This window comes from Pituophis catenifer, unplaced genomic scaffold (genome assembly GCF_029215685.1).
Source record: "Pituophis catenifer annectens isolate HBS135680 unplaced genomic scaffold, rPitCat1.0.hap2 SCAF_3, whole genome shotgun sequence".
NCBI classification, from domain to species: Eukaryota; Metazoa; Chordata; class Lepidosauria; order Squamata; family Colubridae; genus Pituophis; species Pituophis catenifer.
Window position 1 is genome coordinate 208,512,454 of NW_027256883.1, and position 15,725 is coordinate 208,528,178.

General features: G+C 43.6%; 1 protein-coding gene across 1 annotated transcript in view; it reads left to right on the plus strand.

Moving 5' to 3' along the window:
* Nucleotides 1–6,739: 6,739 nt before the first annotated feature.
* The window catches only part of LOC139314491 (DEP domain-containing mTOR-interacting protein-like), a 45,307-nt gene continuing 36,321 nt past the window's right edge, over nucleotides 6,740–15,725 (plus strand). The window contains exon 1 of the mRNA XM_070940136.1: nucleotides 6,740–6,825. Coding sequence (XP_070796237.1) covers nucleotides 6,740–6,825 — 86 coding nt within the window. The remainder of the gene's footprint in view (nucleotides 6,826–15,725) is intronic.

Genomic DNA, 15,725 nt, shown 5'->3' on the forward strand with positions numbered 1-15,725 from the left:
AGGAAACTCTGATTCAGCCTTCCCCGGCCTCACGCCCTCCAGATAGCTATCCGGTGTTCATTGGGCTGTAGCGCAAATTGGTTTAACTCCGCCAGAAGGCGTTAAATTACGGAAGGCTGCCGTCAAACTCGGCTGAAACCAAAACCCGACATCGGGATGTTTCCAAACCGTTTTCTTCCATTGCACGTTGCTGAGAATGCAACCCTGTACATAGCTCTAGAGTTAATGACTTGAGATCTCTCGTTTATACTCTTGCTGCGGTCTCTTTAATTTCCCTTAAAATTCTCCCATCTTTTCCCTGTCTTCCATGGTAGGCGTTTATATGTATGGCTGTAGTCATTCGTACAGTAACTCCCCGTGTCAGGGGGGCATCCTCCACTTAATTGAATCCCGAAAGGAAGATATTGAAGTGTACCTGTTGAGCTTTTCTGGGAAGCCAAGCTGGGTCAAACCCGAGCTGTATTTGGATGGGAGACCTGCAGGGGAATATCACATCCGTGAGCTCGATTGGGAAATCAGAAACGCTTCATAGAAGCACAGTGGTGGCAAACCTTCTCTTTTCCGCACTAAGGTTTAAATCTGGCAAATTCTGGGAGTTGAAGGCCACAAGTCTTAAAGCTGCCAAGTTTGAAGACCTCTGGTTTAAATGAATGGAAATAGTAGGCCTCCATCTCTAGAAGATGCAGGATGTTCAAGGGTCAAAGCTCTTGACAAATGTAACTGGATCTTAACCTCCTTCCTCTCCTGGTTGGAATAACTGGTCAGTAGATTTTTTTTTCGTTCTGTTTCTTTTTCAGAAGAAAGCTGGGTTGTGGGATATATGCAATTCTTTCTGACTGTACAATTTTGACAGTCCTTCGCAAAGGGCTGCTGAGTTACGTTCCTTTGTTTTGCAAAACGGTACTGAACCTGGGCCGACAGTGTCATCTCAAAGAGAAACAATAAAGTCAGAGAAATGGAACAAAGCCGTTTCGACATCCTCTTAAGTGGCTTCACGTTGCTTTGACATTCACGTTTGCATTTTGCACAGAAATGTGAGTTGCATCGGTGGGAGCTTCCATGTTCTTTTTGGTTTGGGTTTGTCTCTAAGAAGGGACGCAGTGGCTCAGTGGCTAAGAACGCTGAGCTTGTCGATCGAAAGTTCAGCGGTTTGAATCCCTAGTACTGTGTAATGGGGTGAGCTCCCGTGACTTGTCTCAGCTTCTGCCGAACCTAGCAGTTCGAAAGCACGTAAAAAATGCAAGTGGAAAAATAGGGACCACCTTTGGTGGGAAGGTAACAGTGCTCCATGCACTTTTGGCATTGAGTCATGCCGGCCACATGGCCACGGAGAGGTCTTTGGACAGCGCTGGCTCTTCGGCTTTGAAATGGAAATGAGCACCGCCCCCTAGAGTCAGGAACAACTAGCACATATGTGCAAGGAGAACCTTTACCTTTACCTTGTCCCTAACCTCAATCTTGGTTAATGCATTAGGCCTTTGTTTGTTTGTTTTTTGGGTATCAACTTTATTATTTTTCCAAATAACTCAAGGTGGCAAACGTATCTAGCACACCTTCCCCTTTCTGTTTGCTCCACAACAACAACCCTGTGAGGTGGGTTGGGGCCGAGAGAGAGTGACTGGCCCAAAGTCACCCAGCCGGCTTTCATGCCTAAGGCGGGATTAGAACTTGCACTCTCCAAGTGATTGGCCCAAAGTCAACCAATTGGTTTTCATGACAAAAGGGGGACTAGAACTCATTGTCTCATGGTGATTGGCTCAAAGTCACCCAGATGGCTTTCATGGCTAAGGCGGGACTAGAATTCACCGTCTCCCACTTTCTAGCATTAATACAGGGTATTAGAGAAGGAAGGGATGTTCTCCAATAAAACAATTGTCTTGCATTGGAAAAAAATAACCTCATAGCAACTTTACAAGATGTAGTGTTGGTTGTATGCCAAGTTGAGGACAGGCTCTGGGAGATTTTGCAGACCATAACCTGAGGAGACTTTAGAAGATCGGTTTACGAAGAGAATTTGAAAAAAAAAAATCCACTAAAAAAAAAATAATAAAATCGCAAGGTGACGATACGCCTCCCGCTTTCAAATACCATCGATGGTTTCTAAAAGTTGGTGGAGGGATAATTCAACCTGTTCTGAAAATTTAGACCAGTGTTTCTCAACCTTGGCAACTTGAAGATGAATGGACTTGAAGTCGAAGTTGAAGTCCATTCATCTTCAAGTGGCCAAGGTTGAGAAACACTGATTTAGACCAATTTATAAGATGAACCTACCCCACTGTATATCGAGGGGGGCTGTGTGGAGAGGGTTTCCTCTTTTAAATTCTTGGAGGTGCTTATTAGTCAAAATCTCACCTGGAAAAACAACATGTCCCTTGGTGATTGGCAAGGCCCAACAGAGACTTCATTTCCTTAGAGTCCTGCGATAAAATCAGGTGGAACAACAGCTGATGACCTCTTTCTATCGGTCCACGATAGAAAGCGTCCTCACGTACTGCATTGAAGTATGGTACGCTGGTTTAACTGCTGCGGACAGGAAGGCACTACAGAGAGTGATCAATTCGGCACAAGAAACCATTGGTCGCACTCTTAACACACCACTGGATGACATCGCCAGGTCTCTCGCTGCTTTAGCAGACTAAGGCAGATACTCAGAGATGATTCACACCCTGGTCTGTGTCTCTTCGCACTTCTACCATCAGGCAGAAGACATCGAAGCATAGCCAGCCGAACAAATAGGTTTAATAATAGTATCTATCCTTGGGCCACAATCACTCCACGCACATGCAGAAATGTATGACTAGTTTTTCTTTTTTCCCTAATGACTTGCATAGGGATTATTCTTTATACTATTTTATGTTGTTTGTATTTTTTTTGTCATGGATTGCACCAGTGAGTCTAAAACCAATTTTGTTGTATAGATGATGTACAATGACAATAAAGGCTATACTATAAGATGTGTGGACTTGCTAGTCTGGACTTCTGGGAGTAGATGTCCACACAAGGTAGAGAAACGTTGGCTCAGACTAAACTTTGTGAAAACAAACACATTTCCCCAGATTATATTCAATAAACATTTGGTGGACTAGAGAGTGCTTATTTTTAATGGTAGAGAAGGCCATTAAAAAAAAGTAGCGATCCTAACTTGTGAAATAAGATTAATTGTGAAATAAAAGTAATAAAATTAACTGCAGCAGGCATGATAGTAGTATTCCAGAATTTGAATGTCTGCCACAAAGAAGAGGGGACGACCTATTTTCCAAAGCACCTGAAGGGAGAAAGTAATTGATGGAAAACAATGAAGGAGAGAAGCAATCTACAACTCAGGAGAATTTTCCTAACAATGAGAACAATCAACCAATTTACAATGAACACAACTTGCCTCCAGAAGTGGTGGGTGCTGTATCGTTGAAGGTTTTTCTGGAAAGAAACAAACTTAGTTTTTCCTCTAGCCACAAGAGGGTGTCTCTTTACCATCCTAACGCTTCCTCTAGTCTTAAGTCACATAAGTCTATGTCGGGGGTCTCCAACCTTGACTTGTGGACTTCAACTCCCAGAATTCAACCCAGCAAAGCTGGCTGAGGAATTCTGGGAGCTGAAGTCCACAAATCTTAAAGTGGCCAAGGGTTGATGCATGTTTGGAATTTTCAAGGAAGACCCCTGAACTCGAGTCAAAACAATCAGTGGAATGGCTCGTCTCCAGAAGTTGTGGATGCTCCATCACTGGTGGTTTTCAAGAAGAGACTGGACATCCATGGAGTGGTAGAGGGTCTACTGCTTGAGGAGGGGGTTGTACTGGAAGACCTCCCAAGGACTGGTTCAGCCCTATTATTCTAGGTTCACATCAGGGGATTCATACATTGTTTTAAATTGATTTAAATTTATCTTTACTTTTAGGAACACATGGAGGCTGACCAGTTAAGTAGGATAAGCCAATCCTGTTAAAATGAGGCTGAGGATAAAATCATAGTGGGTGGTAGAATCATGATAACATAAGTTTCACTCAAATGGCACAGAAGGGCCTTGGCAGTTATGTACTCTATCTATCTATCCATCTATCTATCTACCTACCTACCTACCTACCTATCTATCCCTATCTATCTTATCTATCTCTATATATCTATCTCTACCTATCTATATCTACCTACCTATCTATCTCTACCTATCTATCTCTACCTATCTATATCTACCTATTTATCTCTATATCTACCTACCTATCTATATCTACCTATCTACCTACCTACCTATCTATAATATCTCTATTTACCTACCTACCTATCTATAGCTATCTGTCTGTCTGTCTATCTATCTATCTATCTATCTATCTATCTATCTATCTATACCACCTTTATTTTACAAATAAGATGGCGAACATATCCAACATACCTTTGTCTCCTATTTTCCCACAACAACAACCCTGTGAGGTGAGTTCAGCTGAGACCAATGTGACTGGCCAAAAGTCACCCAGCTAGCTTTCATGACTTAAGGCAGGACTAGAACTCCCAACCTCCTGGTGATTGGCCCAAAGTCACCCTGGGCTAAGGCGAGACTAGAACTCCCAGTCTCCCACTTTCTAGCCTGGTGCCTTCACCACTAGGCCAAAAGGACCACCATCCACTACGTGGGTTCCACCCACCACGGTCATCACAACTGCTGTCTTTGTAGCTGTGGCATCTGGTTGACTCACAGCTGTGCTTTATCAACCTGAAGGATGAGGAACAACTATTTTTCATTGCGTATTCCGAGTCCTGCGTTTTAGTCTCCAGTTCATCCGTATTTTGTGCTGCTTGGATAAAAAGTGTAGTTTTGTCATTACTGGTGGAGGCCTGTGATCTGTTAATATTAGTGTTCTGGCAAGGATCACGCCAACAAGATCCTGCTGGCTTTGACAGCTACCGCCCTTAACGTAATTAGTGCATTCATCATCTCATTTGTTGCTACTGTTTTATGCTGTTTTGGCTCTTGCTATCACAATGACATACACATTGGCTCCTAATGGGCTGAGTTTGAGCCAAAGCTTTCCTGAACTTACCCATCCCACTATGAAGTCCACCCTTCAATGTTTAGAAGATACACGGAGTCCTTGGTGCTCTCTGAGCTTGGTTATTTGCAGACGTTTCGCTACCCGACTAGGTAACATCATCAGTGATTTTGTATGTGGAGGTGTGCTCCTTACTTATATACAATAGCTTACTCTGTCAGTGTTGGTGGAAAGTTGTTTTTTTCCTGTTGTTTCCTGCTTGATGTTTGCCTAAATTGGTATTTCTATCAACAGGCACATAGAAATAAGCCACATTTACACACCATTCAAAACAGCTAGGAAAAACAAGAGATTTAGGGGAACATCAGCAAGTGGACTTTTATCAGTTGCGTGAGTGGAGCTTCGCACGCGAGCACAAGCCCCCTCCACTCACGTACCCTCCACTTGCACGAGTGCCTGCTGCTTCCGCGATTGGAGCTTTGTGTGCAAGCACAAGCACTCTCCCTCCGCTCGCACACAAAGCTCCATTCATGTGATTCACAAATTGAGCTGTGCACGCAGAAGTACACTTGCCACTCACACATGGGCCCGTGCCCAGCTCCGGGCTGGGCTGCCAACCTGGAAAGGTTGGAGACCGCTGCTTTACAGCCCCCCCATCTCTCTTTTTTTAAAAAATATTTTTTATTAACATACATAAATCATAATATATAATATATAACAATATACACAATACAAACAATCAACAAGTCAGCCCTCTCTTAAGTGGATTACAGAATCAGCATAATGCCCCCAACAATCTTGGTCCTCATTTTACCAACCTTGGAAGGATGGAAGGCTGAGTCAACTTTGAGCCAGTGAAAATCGAACTGCTGGCAGTGGGCAGTATTTGCCTGCAATACTGCAATCTAACCACTGTGCCACCATGGCAATAGAATAGAATAGAATAGAATAGAATAGAATAGAATAGAATAGAATAGAATAGAATAGAATAGAATAGAATAGAACAGGCAAGAAACTCTATACTATTTCAGACAAGTAGGTCAATCTCTTCTTAAAAACTTCCTGTGTTGGAGCACCCACAACTTCTGGAGTCAAATTGTTCCACTAGTTAATTGTTCTCACTGTCAGGAAATTTCTCCTTAGCTCTAGGTTGCTTCTCTCCTTGATTAGTTTCCACCCATTGCTTCTTATCCTACCCTCAGGTGCTTTGGAGAATATCTTGACTCCCTCTTCTTTGTGGCAGCCCCTGAGATACTGGAACACTGCTATCAGGTCTCCCCCAGTCCTTCTTTTCATCAGACTAGCAATGGAAATGTTCGGATCGATCGTGGTTTTTAAGACAAGGACTATCTTGTGTCGAATGGTGAGAAGATCCAACATGTTCCAACACAACTGATCTCGAGCTTGTCCTTCTCCTTCAGAGGGAATCTACCCTTGACCCTCAGTTCTAGTGGCTTCCAGCTAAGGCGGAACAGCCCTGGAAGGCAAGAGGCAGAACCAGTTCCACCTCTCGGGCGTTAAGGACGGCCTTTTTCTCCCACCCTCTTCGCTTACCTCTCGGTCTTTCCTCCACCCTTCCAGGCAAAATAAGCAGCCTGCCCTTATCGCCTGTTAAAAGTGCTAACAAGAAGTTTCTGGCACGGCGCCCCGTTCTGTCCAGAAAGGCAAACACGCTGGTGGAAAGCCAGACATAGCTGCCTCTTGGCTCGCAACGCACAGCTGTTCCTCTGCACCAGAGCTGGGCTTAACCGAAAGGCAGGGATGGAGAACTTGAGTAACCTCTTCAAGCAAAAGGCCACCGAGCAGCATCACAGAGCGGAGGTCATGATCGCAGGAGAACAGCTCAGGTACGTTGGGTGATCGGACAACCATTTGTCTGGCATGGCATAGGGCCCCCTGCTTGAGAGGGGTTGGACTAGAAGACCTCCAAGGTCCCTTCCCTTCTGTAGAGATTCTCAGTCATCCAGGTCGTGGTTGTCCCAAAAGTGCTTTTTTTTTTCAGGAGGCAACTGGACCTTCTTGGTTTTTTTCTTTTGAAGATGTTTCGCTTCTCAGCCGAGAAGCTTCTTCAGCTCTGACAGGATAGTGGGGAATGGAAGGATTTATATTAAACTCCAACTCTGTTGTGCTTTTATTCTGATCAAGGTTCGCTTTTTCTTTTTCTCCCGTTTTCCTTTTGGAAAAGGTCCAACTTGAGCAACATCAAGCAAAGGACTTTCCAAGTTTAAAACTCCTTCCTTAAAGAAGGGGGAAAATTGCAAACTTCTCTAATTTATGTTTTAAGGATGATTGGCTCCCACTCTCTCTCTATATCTATATATATCATCTATATCTATCTATCTATCTATCTATCTATCTATCTATCTATCTATCTATCTATCTATACCTCTCTCTCTCTCTCTCTCTCCCTCTCCCTCTCCCTCTCTCTATATCTATCTATCATCTATATATCTCTATCTCTATCTCTATCTCTATCTATCTATTTAATCTATCTATCTATCTATCTATCTATCTATCTATCTATCTATCTATATCTCTCTCTCTCTCTCTCCCTCTCCCTCTCCCTCTCTTTATATCTATCATCTATCATCTATCTATCGATCTATCGATCTATCGATCTATCAATATCTATCTATCTATTATCTATTATCTATTATCTATCCATCATCCATCTATCTATCATCTATCAATATCTATCTATTATCTATTATCTATCCATCATCTATCTATCTATCTATCTATCTATCTATCTATCATCTATCAATATCTATCTATCTATTATCTATTATCTATCCATCATCCATCCATCTATCAATCTGTCTGTCTGTCTATCCATCCATCCATCCATCCATCCATCCATCCATCCATCCATCTACCTCTACCTCTACCTCTACCTCTCTCTCTCTCTCTCTCTCCCTCTCCCTCCCTCCCTCCCTTCCTCCCTCTCTCTCTCTCTCTGGCTGGAGGCTATTTTGATTGTTTACATTCAAGTAGTTTACAGGAAAACTCAATTTTGCAAGAGATTGTGGGGATGCCAAAGTCAATTTGACAATGAAAAGAAGGGCTTCTCTTTTTAAAAGCAGTTTTTTCCAACTTGGTGCTCCCAAGAGCATTGGCTAACCATGCTCAGGAATGCCAGAAGTTGAATTTCTAGCATAGTTGGCATCCGACCGACTGGGGAACGCTGTTTAAAGTTTGAGTAGATCTAAAAGTAGATCTACTCAGAGTGGGAGAAAACAGTGTTAATAATATTCCTAGTGTAGTTGACCTGGCATTCAGACTCCAAAAGAGATATGCCGTTGATTTAAAAAAAAAAAATCTTATGCAAAGCATTCTGTTCATTTATTATTTGGCAAAGTAAGAAAATTGTGTTTCTATAATGAATTGCTGGACATCTGCCACATAATGCATTTAGCTCTGGGTTCAAGTGTCTTGCAGGATAGATAAATCTGGGGAATGATAAAAGTTCATTTGCTGATTAACATGTTCCCCAAAATATTCCTTTTCCTAGCTAGAAAAAATGTTGAAGTTAACATGGGAAGCTAGAAGCCCCAGTAGGAGAAACTACTGTAGGGAATAAAGTAGGGAGCCTGAGTGGCGTAGGAGGCTAATGCCTCCTAAGGCAGCATTTAACATCCAGCTGCCTGCAATTACTGCGAGTTCAATTCTCCCCAGGCTCAAGGTCGACTCAGCCTTCCATCCTTTCTAAGGTGGGTAAATTGAGGACCCAGTTTGTGGGGGCAATAAGCTGACTTTGTATAAATATACAAAAGGATGAAGGCTATTGCTGAGCACATTGTAAGCCGCCCTGAGTCTCCGGAGAAGGGCGGCATATAAATCAAATTTTAAAAAAAACAAAAAACACAAAGAGCCGAAAAAGAAGGAAAACTTGGATATTTACCTATCCAAGTTGCGTAACAATGTTCTTACTTCTTACTGTAATTAAACGTGAGTCCTAAGTTTGAGAACAGTGCCGGTTTAGCAAGATTTGGGCATAGCCATTGGAATCGTTCCAATTCTAACGTTTTGTCATGCAGAATGGCTCCACATTATACTTTCATGAAGGTTTATGTGCAAAAAGAATGAAATAAGGGCACTTAGGCAGGAGAAATCAAACACAGGTTGTCCAAAGCACCTGAGGGTAGGACAAGAAGCAATGGATGGAAACTAATCAAGGAGAGAAGCAACCTAGAACTGAGGAGAAATTTCCTGACAGTGAGAACAATTGATCAGTGGAACAACTTGCCTCCAGAAGTTGTGAATGCTCCAACACTGGAAGTTTTTAAGAAGATGTTGGATAACCATTTGTCTGAAGTGGTGTAGGGTTTCCTGGCTGGGCAGAGGGTTGGGCTAGAAGACCTCCAAGGTCCCTTCCAACTCTGTGATTTCTACTCTACTCTACTCTACTCTACTCTACTCTACTCTACTCTACTCTACTCTACTCTACTCTACTCTACTCTACTCTACTCCACTCCACTCCACTCCACTCCACTCTCTATCCTATCCTATCCTATCCTATCCTATCCTATCCTATCCTATCCTATCCTATCCTATCCTATCCTATCCTATCCCATCCCATCCCATCCCATCCCACCCCACCCCACCCCACCCCACCCCACCCCACCCCACCCCACTCCACTCCACTCCACTCCACTCCACTCCACTCCACTCCACTCTCTATTCTGTTCTGTTCTGTTCTATTCTATTCTATTCTATTCTATTCTATTCTATTCCATTCCATTCCATTCCATTCCATTCCATTCCACTCCACTCCACTCTCTATTCTGTTCTGTTCTATTCTATTCTATTCTATTCTATTCTATTCCATTCCATTCCATTCTATTCTATTCTATTCTATTCTATTCTTGGTTCTGCTGTTTGCACAGATCTGAAAATTCCAGAGTAGACGGTACCTGGCTCAATATTATTTCCTGTGAGAAAGGATCGAAGCGTCCTGTCAAACCACCCCTTAGGTATGAGCCAGCTGTGTGGTGCAGCTGCCAAAAAGCCCAACGCGATCCTAGGTTGCATCTATAGAAGGATAGTTTCAAGATTATGGGAAGCGATAGCACTGCTTTGTACTGCACTGGTTCAGATCACATCTGGAAAACTGCATCCAGTTCTGGTCACCACGGGACAAAAATACTGAGACCCTAGAAAGAGTGCAGAGAAGAGCAGCCAAGATATCAGGGGTTTAGAGGCTAAACCGTTCGATGCCCGGTTAAGGGAACGAAGTTGTTCTGTCCCCGTCCCACACGCACACACACCAACAGACGTCCAAGAGTTAAAAACCAAACCAACCGACAAAACCCTTTTCCTTATGATAACGGAACTTGGCAGCCACCTAGTGGCTGCCTGCCAAGAGTTTATTACTCACGAAGGGAAGAGATAACGTCTCTCCGCTTCTGGTACATCAAAGTAAAATGTTCAATAATTACGGAGTCAATCAAGTCCAAATATAATCCAGCAAAGCCTATAGCAAAAGTCCGGCAATGCAGAATGGCATGGAAGCTTTCAGCTTTGTTTGTCACAAGGTTTGACTGGCCACCACGCTCCCTTTTATACCCTGTGGGGTGTGGTCCAGTGACTCAGCCTAATCTCGGGCACGCCTTTTCTTCTCTTGCGCGCACTTATCTCTGCGACGCTGGCATGGATCCAGCCAAGACTCATTACCCTCATCACTGTCCACCTGTGGCTGCGTGGACGTGCTTGGCCTCGGCCCTATTTCTTGCCCTTCGGCGGACACCGAAGGCATTGCCAAAGAGGAGGGTCCTGGAGAGGGAGGCCTTGCCAACTCCTCTCCTTCACTCTCGGAGTCCTCTCCTGCCGATGACACAGGCTCAGGTAATGGAGCCACAACAGAAGTATGTCTAGCCCAGTGAAGAGAAAGCTCAGGGGAGATACAATAGTAATCTTTCAATATTTAAGGGCTATCACAGGGAAGAGAGCATTGAGGGCAGGGTAAGAATCAGAATCAGAATAGAGCTGGAAGGGGCCTTGGAGGTCTTCTAGTCCAGCCCCCTGCTCAAACAGGAGACCCTGGCCTATACCATAAATTACACCATAAATGTAAATAGTTTTTTTCTCTAATCAAAGAAGTTCATTTAGAAGTTCCATCGTTTTCATACCTTGTAGACAGCGTCTACCAAATACTTAATTCTGAGCAGCTATTCATTCTGAACAAGCAATGCCTCTGTGCTGCCTTTTGCAAGGAAAGTCTCCAAGTCTACACATTCAACCAGAGAGTCAAAGACCCCAAAAAGCCTGTTTAATGTCTTTAATGAAAGCTTCGTTTCAAATTCCAGACTTGGTGGAATTTGAAACCTACGTTATCGGAATTAGCTGAGAAAGATTCCAGGTTCCACTTTTTCTTCCAAAGGGAGATCAGAGCCAAAGGCCCAGAAGCTCTCTGCTATGCAGCTACATCTCAGGGGCTGCCACAAAGAAGAGAGAGTCAAGCTATTCTCCAAAGCACCTGAAGGTAGGAGAAGAAGCAACGGATGGAAACTAATCAAGGAGAGAAGCAACCTAGAACTCAGGAGGAATTTCCTGACAGTGAGAACAATTAATCAGTGGAACGGGTTGCCTTCAGAAACTGCGGGTGCTCTAACATTGGGGGTTGGACTACAAGACCTCCAAGGTCCCTCCTAACTCTGTTATTCTGAAATGTCATTGAAGAAGTTATGTTATCAAAATCTGAACTCAAGACCAGGAGCAAAATATGAGCTCAGTTTGGGAAAACAAGAAAGATTTGACTAAAAAAAGAAATTGCTCTTCCTTTAAAGGTAAAGGTTCCCCTCGCACATATGTGCTAGTCGTTCCCGACTCTAGGGGGCGGTGCTCATCTCCATTTCAAAGCCAAAGAGCCAGCGCTGTCTGAAGACATCTCCATGGTCATGTGGCTGGCATGACTCAATGCCAAAGGTGCACGGAACGCTGTTACCTTCTCACCAAAGTTGGTCCCTATTTTTCTACTTGCATTTTTTACGTGCTTTCGAACTGCTAGGTTGGCAGAAGCTGGGACAAGTAACGGGAGCTCACCCCATTACACGGCACTAGGGATTCGAACCACTGAACTGCCGACCTTTCGATCAACAAGCTCAGCGTCTTAACCACTGAGCCACCTTCCTTTCCTCGCTTTCATATGAGAAGGAGGGAAGGGCAAACACTGTTAGGGTTTAGGGTTTTGAGCTTCTGTTTTGTATATTCATATATGATTAATGACTCATAATAAGAGCCGGTTTCATCTCTGTAGTGAAGACACAAGGTTAGAAGCCAGGAGATGGTGAGTTCTAGTACCGCCTTAGGCATGAAAGCCAGCTGGGTGACTAGGGCCAATCACCAGCAGATGGTGAGTTCTACAGTAGTTCGAATCTCACTTTAGGCATGAAAGCTGCCTATGTGATTTGGACCAATCACCAGGAGATGGTGAATTCTAGTACTGCCTTAGGCATGAAAGCTGGCTGGGGGACTTTGGGCTAGTCCTTCTCTCTCAGCCTATCCCATTTCACGAGGCCGGTTTGGTGGGGAAAAGACAAAGAGGAAGGAGTACTATGTATGTTTGCCACCTTGAGTTACCTATAAAGTAGTAAAGATACCAAACCAAACCAAACATAAACAAATTAACAAATAAAGGACATAAAATTATCTGCCACAACGTCCTACCTGTCAATTACTTTTTCGGCTTCAACTCCAACAATACACGAGCACACAATAGATACAAACTTAAGGTAATAATAATAATAACTTTATTGTCATTGTACGTGTATACACAGTATACCCATCCAACGAAATTCACTTAACACCTAAAGACCAGGTCCAACACACATAACAATCCCCAAACACACTCCCACCCACCACAAATTCCCCATCCCTAAACCACCCAAACATCCACACAACAGACCAAGTAATACTGTCCAACAGCTCACGGATGGTGGCCCTTTAGTTCATTGTTGAGTGCAATTATAGCTCTGGGATGAAAACTATTCAGAAAACGTGTGGTCCGAGTTTTAATTGTTCTGTATCTTCTGCCAGAAGGCAACAGTCCAAAAAGATGGTAAGCAGGATGGGAAGAGTCTCTGAGAATGTTATGCAACTTTTGCTCCAAACCGCTCCAAATTCGATTGCAGAAAATACGACTTCAGCAACAGAGTGGTCAATGCCTGAAATGCACTACCTGACTCTGTGGTTTCTTCCCCAAACCCCCAAAACTTTAATCTTAGACTGTTTACTGTTGACCTCACCCCATTCCTAAGAGGTCTGTAAGGGGCAGTGCATAAGAGCACCAGCGTGCCTTCCATCCCTGTCCTACTGTCCCCGTTTATTCGCAACCATCTCATGTATTCATAATCATGTTTATACATTTCATGTATTCACAACCATGTTTATACTTTTATCTGTAATCTTATATATGCTTGACAAAATAAATAAATAAAATAATTAAAAATGAATATTCTCCCCAGCTGGCTTTCTAATGTTCAGCATCTCACAATTTTTTTTTAAAATTTGATTTACATGCCGCCCTTCTCCGGAGACTCAGGGCAGCTTACAATGCGTTAAGCAATAGCCTTCATACTTTTGTATATTTATACAAAGTCAGCTTATTGCCCCCACAAACCGGGTCCTCATTTTACCCACCTTAGAAAGGATGGAAGGCTGAGTCGACCTTGAGCCTGGGGAGAATTGAACTCGCAGTAATTGCAGGCAGCTGGATGTTAAATGCTGCCTTAGGAGGCATTAGCCTCCTACGCCACTCAGGCTCCCTACTTTATTCCCTACAGTAGTTTCTCCTACTGGGGCTTCTAGCTTCCCATGTTAACTTCAACATTTTTTCTAGCTAGGAAAAGGAATATTTTGGGGAACATGTTAATCAGCAAATGAACTTTTATCATTCCCCAGATTTATCTATCCTGCAAGACACTTGAACCCAGAGCTAAATGCATTAGTCTCCTACGCCACTCAGGCTCCCTGAGTGGCTTTTTTTTAATATGCAGAGACTTATTATCTCTGTCCTTATGGAAGCCTTGGGGTTTTTTCCCCCCACCCTTCCTGACATCTCCATTTTATGACTGCAAGTCAAGGCACTCAGCAACGGAGGCCATAAAAATTCCTCTGACCTTAGAAGTTAGTGTAAAATGTTCATGTCCTCCAGCAACCAGATATGGAAGGCCCACGGGTCCCTTCATGAATCACCAGTACAAGTGACAGTACTGATAGGAGAGAATATTTGTAGCTCAGGGTTGAACGGTGGGGTCCTCGCTACTCTGTGAGCTCGATTGTTGGACATACTTCGCCATAGTTTCAAATGGGGAAGTCTGAGCATCCTAGAACAGGCTAAATCCAAAAATGTAGAGAACTCTATGGTAAGGAGCCACCCAGGGCCGGATTTAGATGAAAAGAGGCCCTAGGCTATTCCACTTATGAGGCCCTTTCACCTATAGTGAAAATGTAATTTTAATTTTGCTAACAATTTGAATGTAGGCCCCTCTTGATCTTGAGGCCCTAGGCTGAAGCCTAGTTAGCCTATAGAAAAATCCGGCCCTGGAGCCACCACAGAGAAGGCCCCTTTCCCTCGATCCCACCAGATGTTCCTTCCTTTTTTTTTTTTTTAAATTTGATTTATATGCCGCCCTTCTCCGGAGACTCAGGGCGGCTTACAGTGCGTTAAGCAATAGCCTTCATACTTTTGTATATTTATACAAAGTCAGCTTATTGCCCCCACAAACTGGGTCCTCAATTTACCTACCTTAGAAAGGATGGAAGGTTGAGTCAACCTTGAGCCTGGCGAGATTCGATCTTACTTTAATTGCAGACAGCTGGTGTTAAATTACAGTGCTTCTGTCTGTTTTAGCTAAACCAGGCTCCTTAATGGTGGGCACCCACAACTTCCCCTGCCTTTTGGCTCTGAAGGGCCAGGTTGATGTAATTGGGGAGAGGTGATCCATCGAATCACCTGGCCCCGTACCTTTCTCTTTGGATCTGAAAGGAGCCCACTGTAAGAAACGGACAAATAGCCTATTGGACTACCAGGTCCATAGGGATATAGCAGGCCCTAAAAAGCTACATGAACCAAAGTTTTAGATGGAAAGATTTCAAAGTGTATCAGAACTATTTGGAACCTTGCTGAGCTGTTGCTGTGAAATGGGATTTTGCAAAGTATGTAGTTTTGAAATATATTTGGAATCAGAACGTTGAAACTGCGAGAAATAGAGAACTGAAAGTAATCGATGAATAGCGGTTTGAGATGTACACGGGTATATGTGGAGGATTGTCTGTCAGTAAGAAAGTACAAGGAAGTAAGTTCTGAAATGTGTGCAGAAAAGTATAAAAAGAATGTCTTGGGATGAGTTCAGGGCCACTGGCTGTAGCTATTCCTTGCTGGACCTAGCTATCGTCTCTGGACCTCATTGCAATGGGTTATTAATGCAATGTTTGGCTGAGCACCACAGAATGGAGGCCTTTGAACTCTGGTGCTGGAGAAGACTCCTGCGAGTCCCTTGGACTGCAAGGCCATCCAACCGGTCAGTCCTAGAGGAGATCAACCCTGACTGCTCTTTAGAAGGCCAGATGCTGAGGATGAAACTCAAATACTTTGGCCACCTAATGAGAAGGAAGGACTCACTGGAGAAGAGCCTAATGGTGGGAACGATTGAGGGCAAAAGAAGAAGGGGACAACAGAGAACTAGGTGGTTGGATGGAGTCACTGAAGCAGTCAGCATGAGCTTAAATGGACTCCAGAGGATGGTAG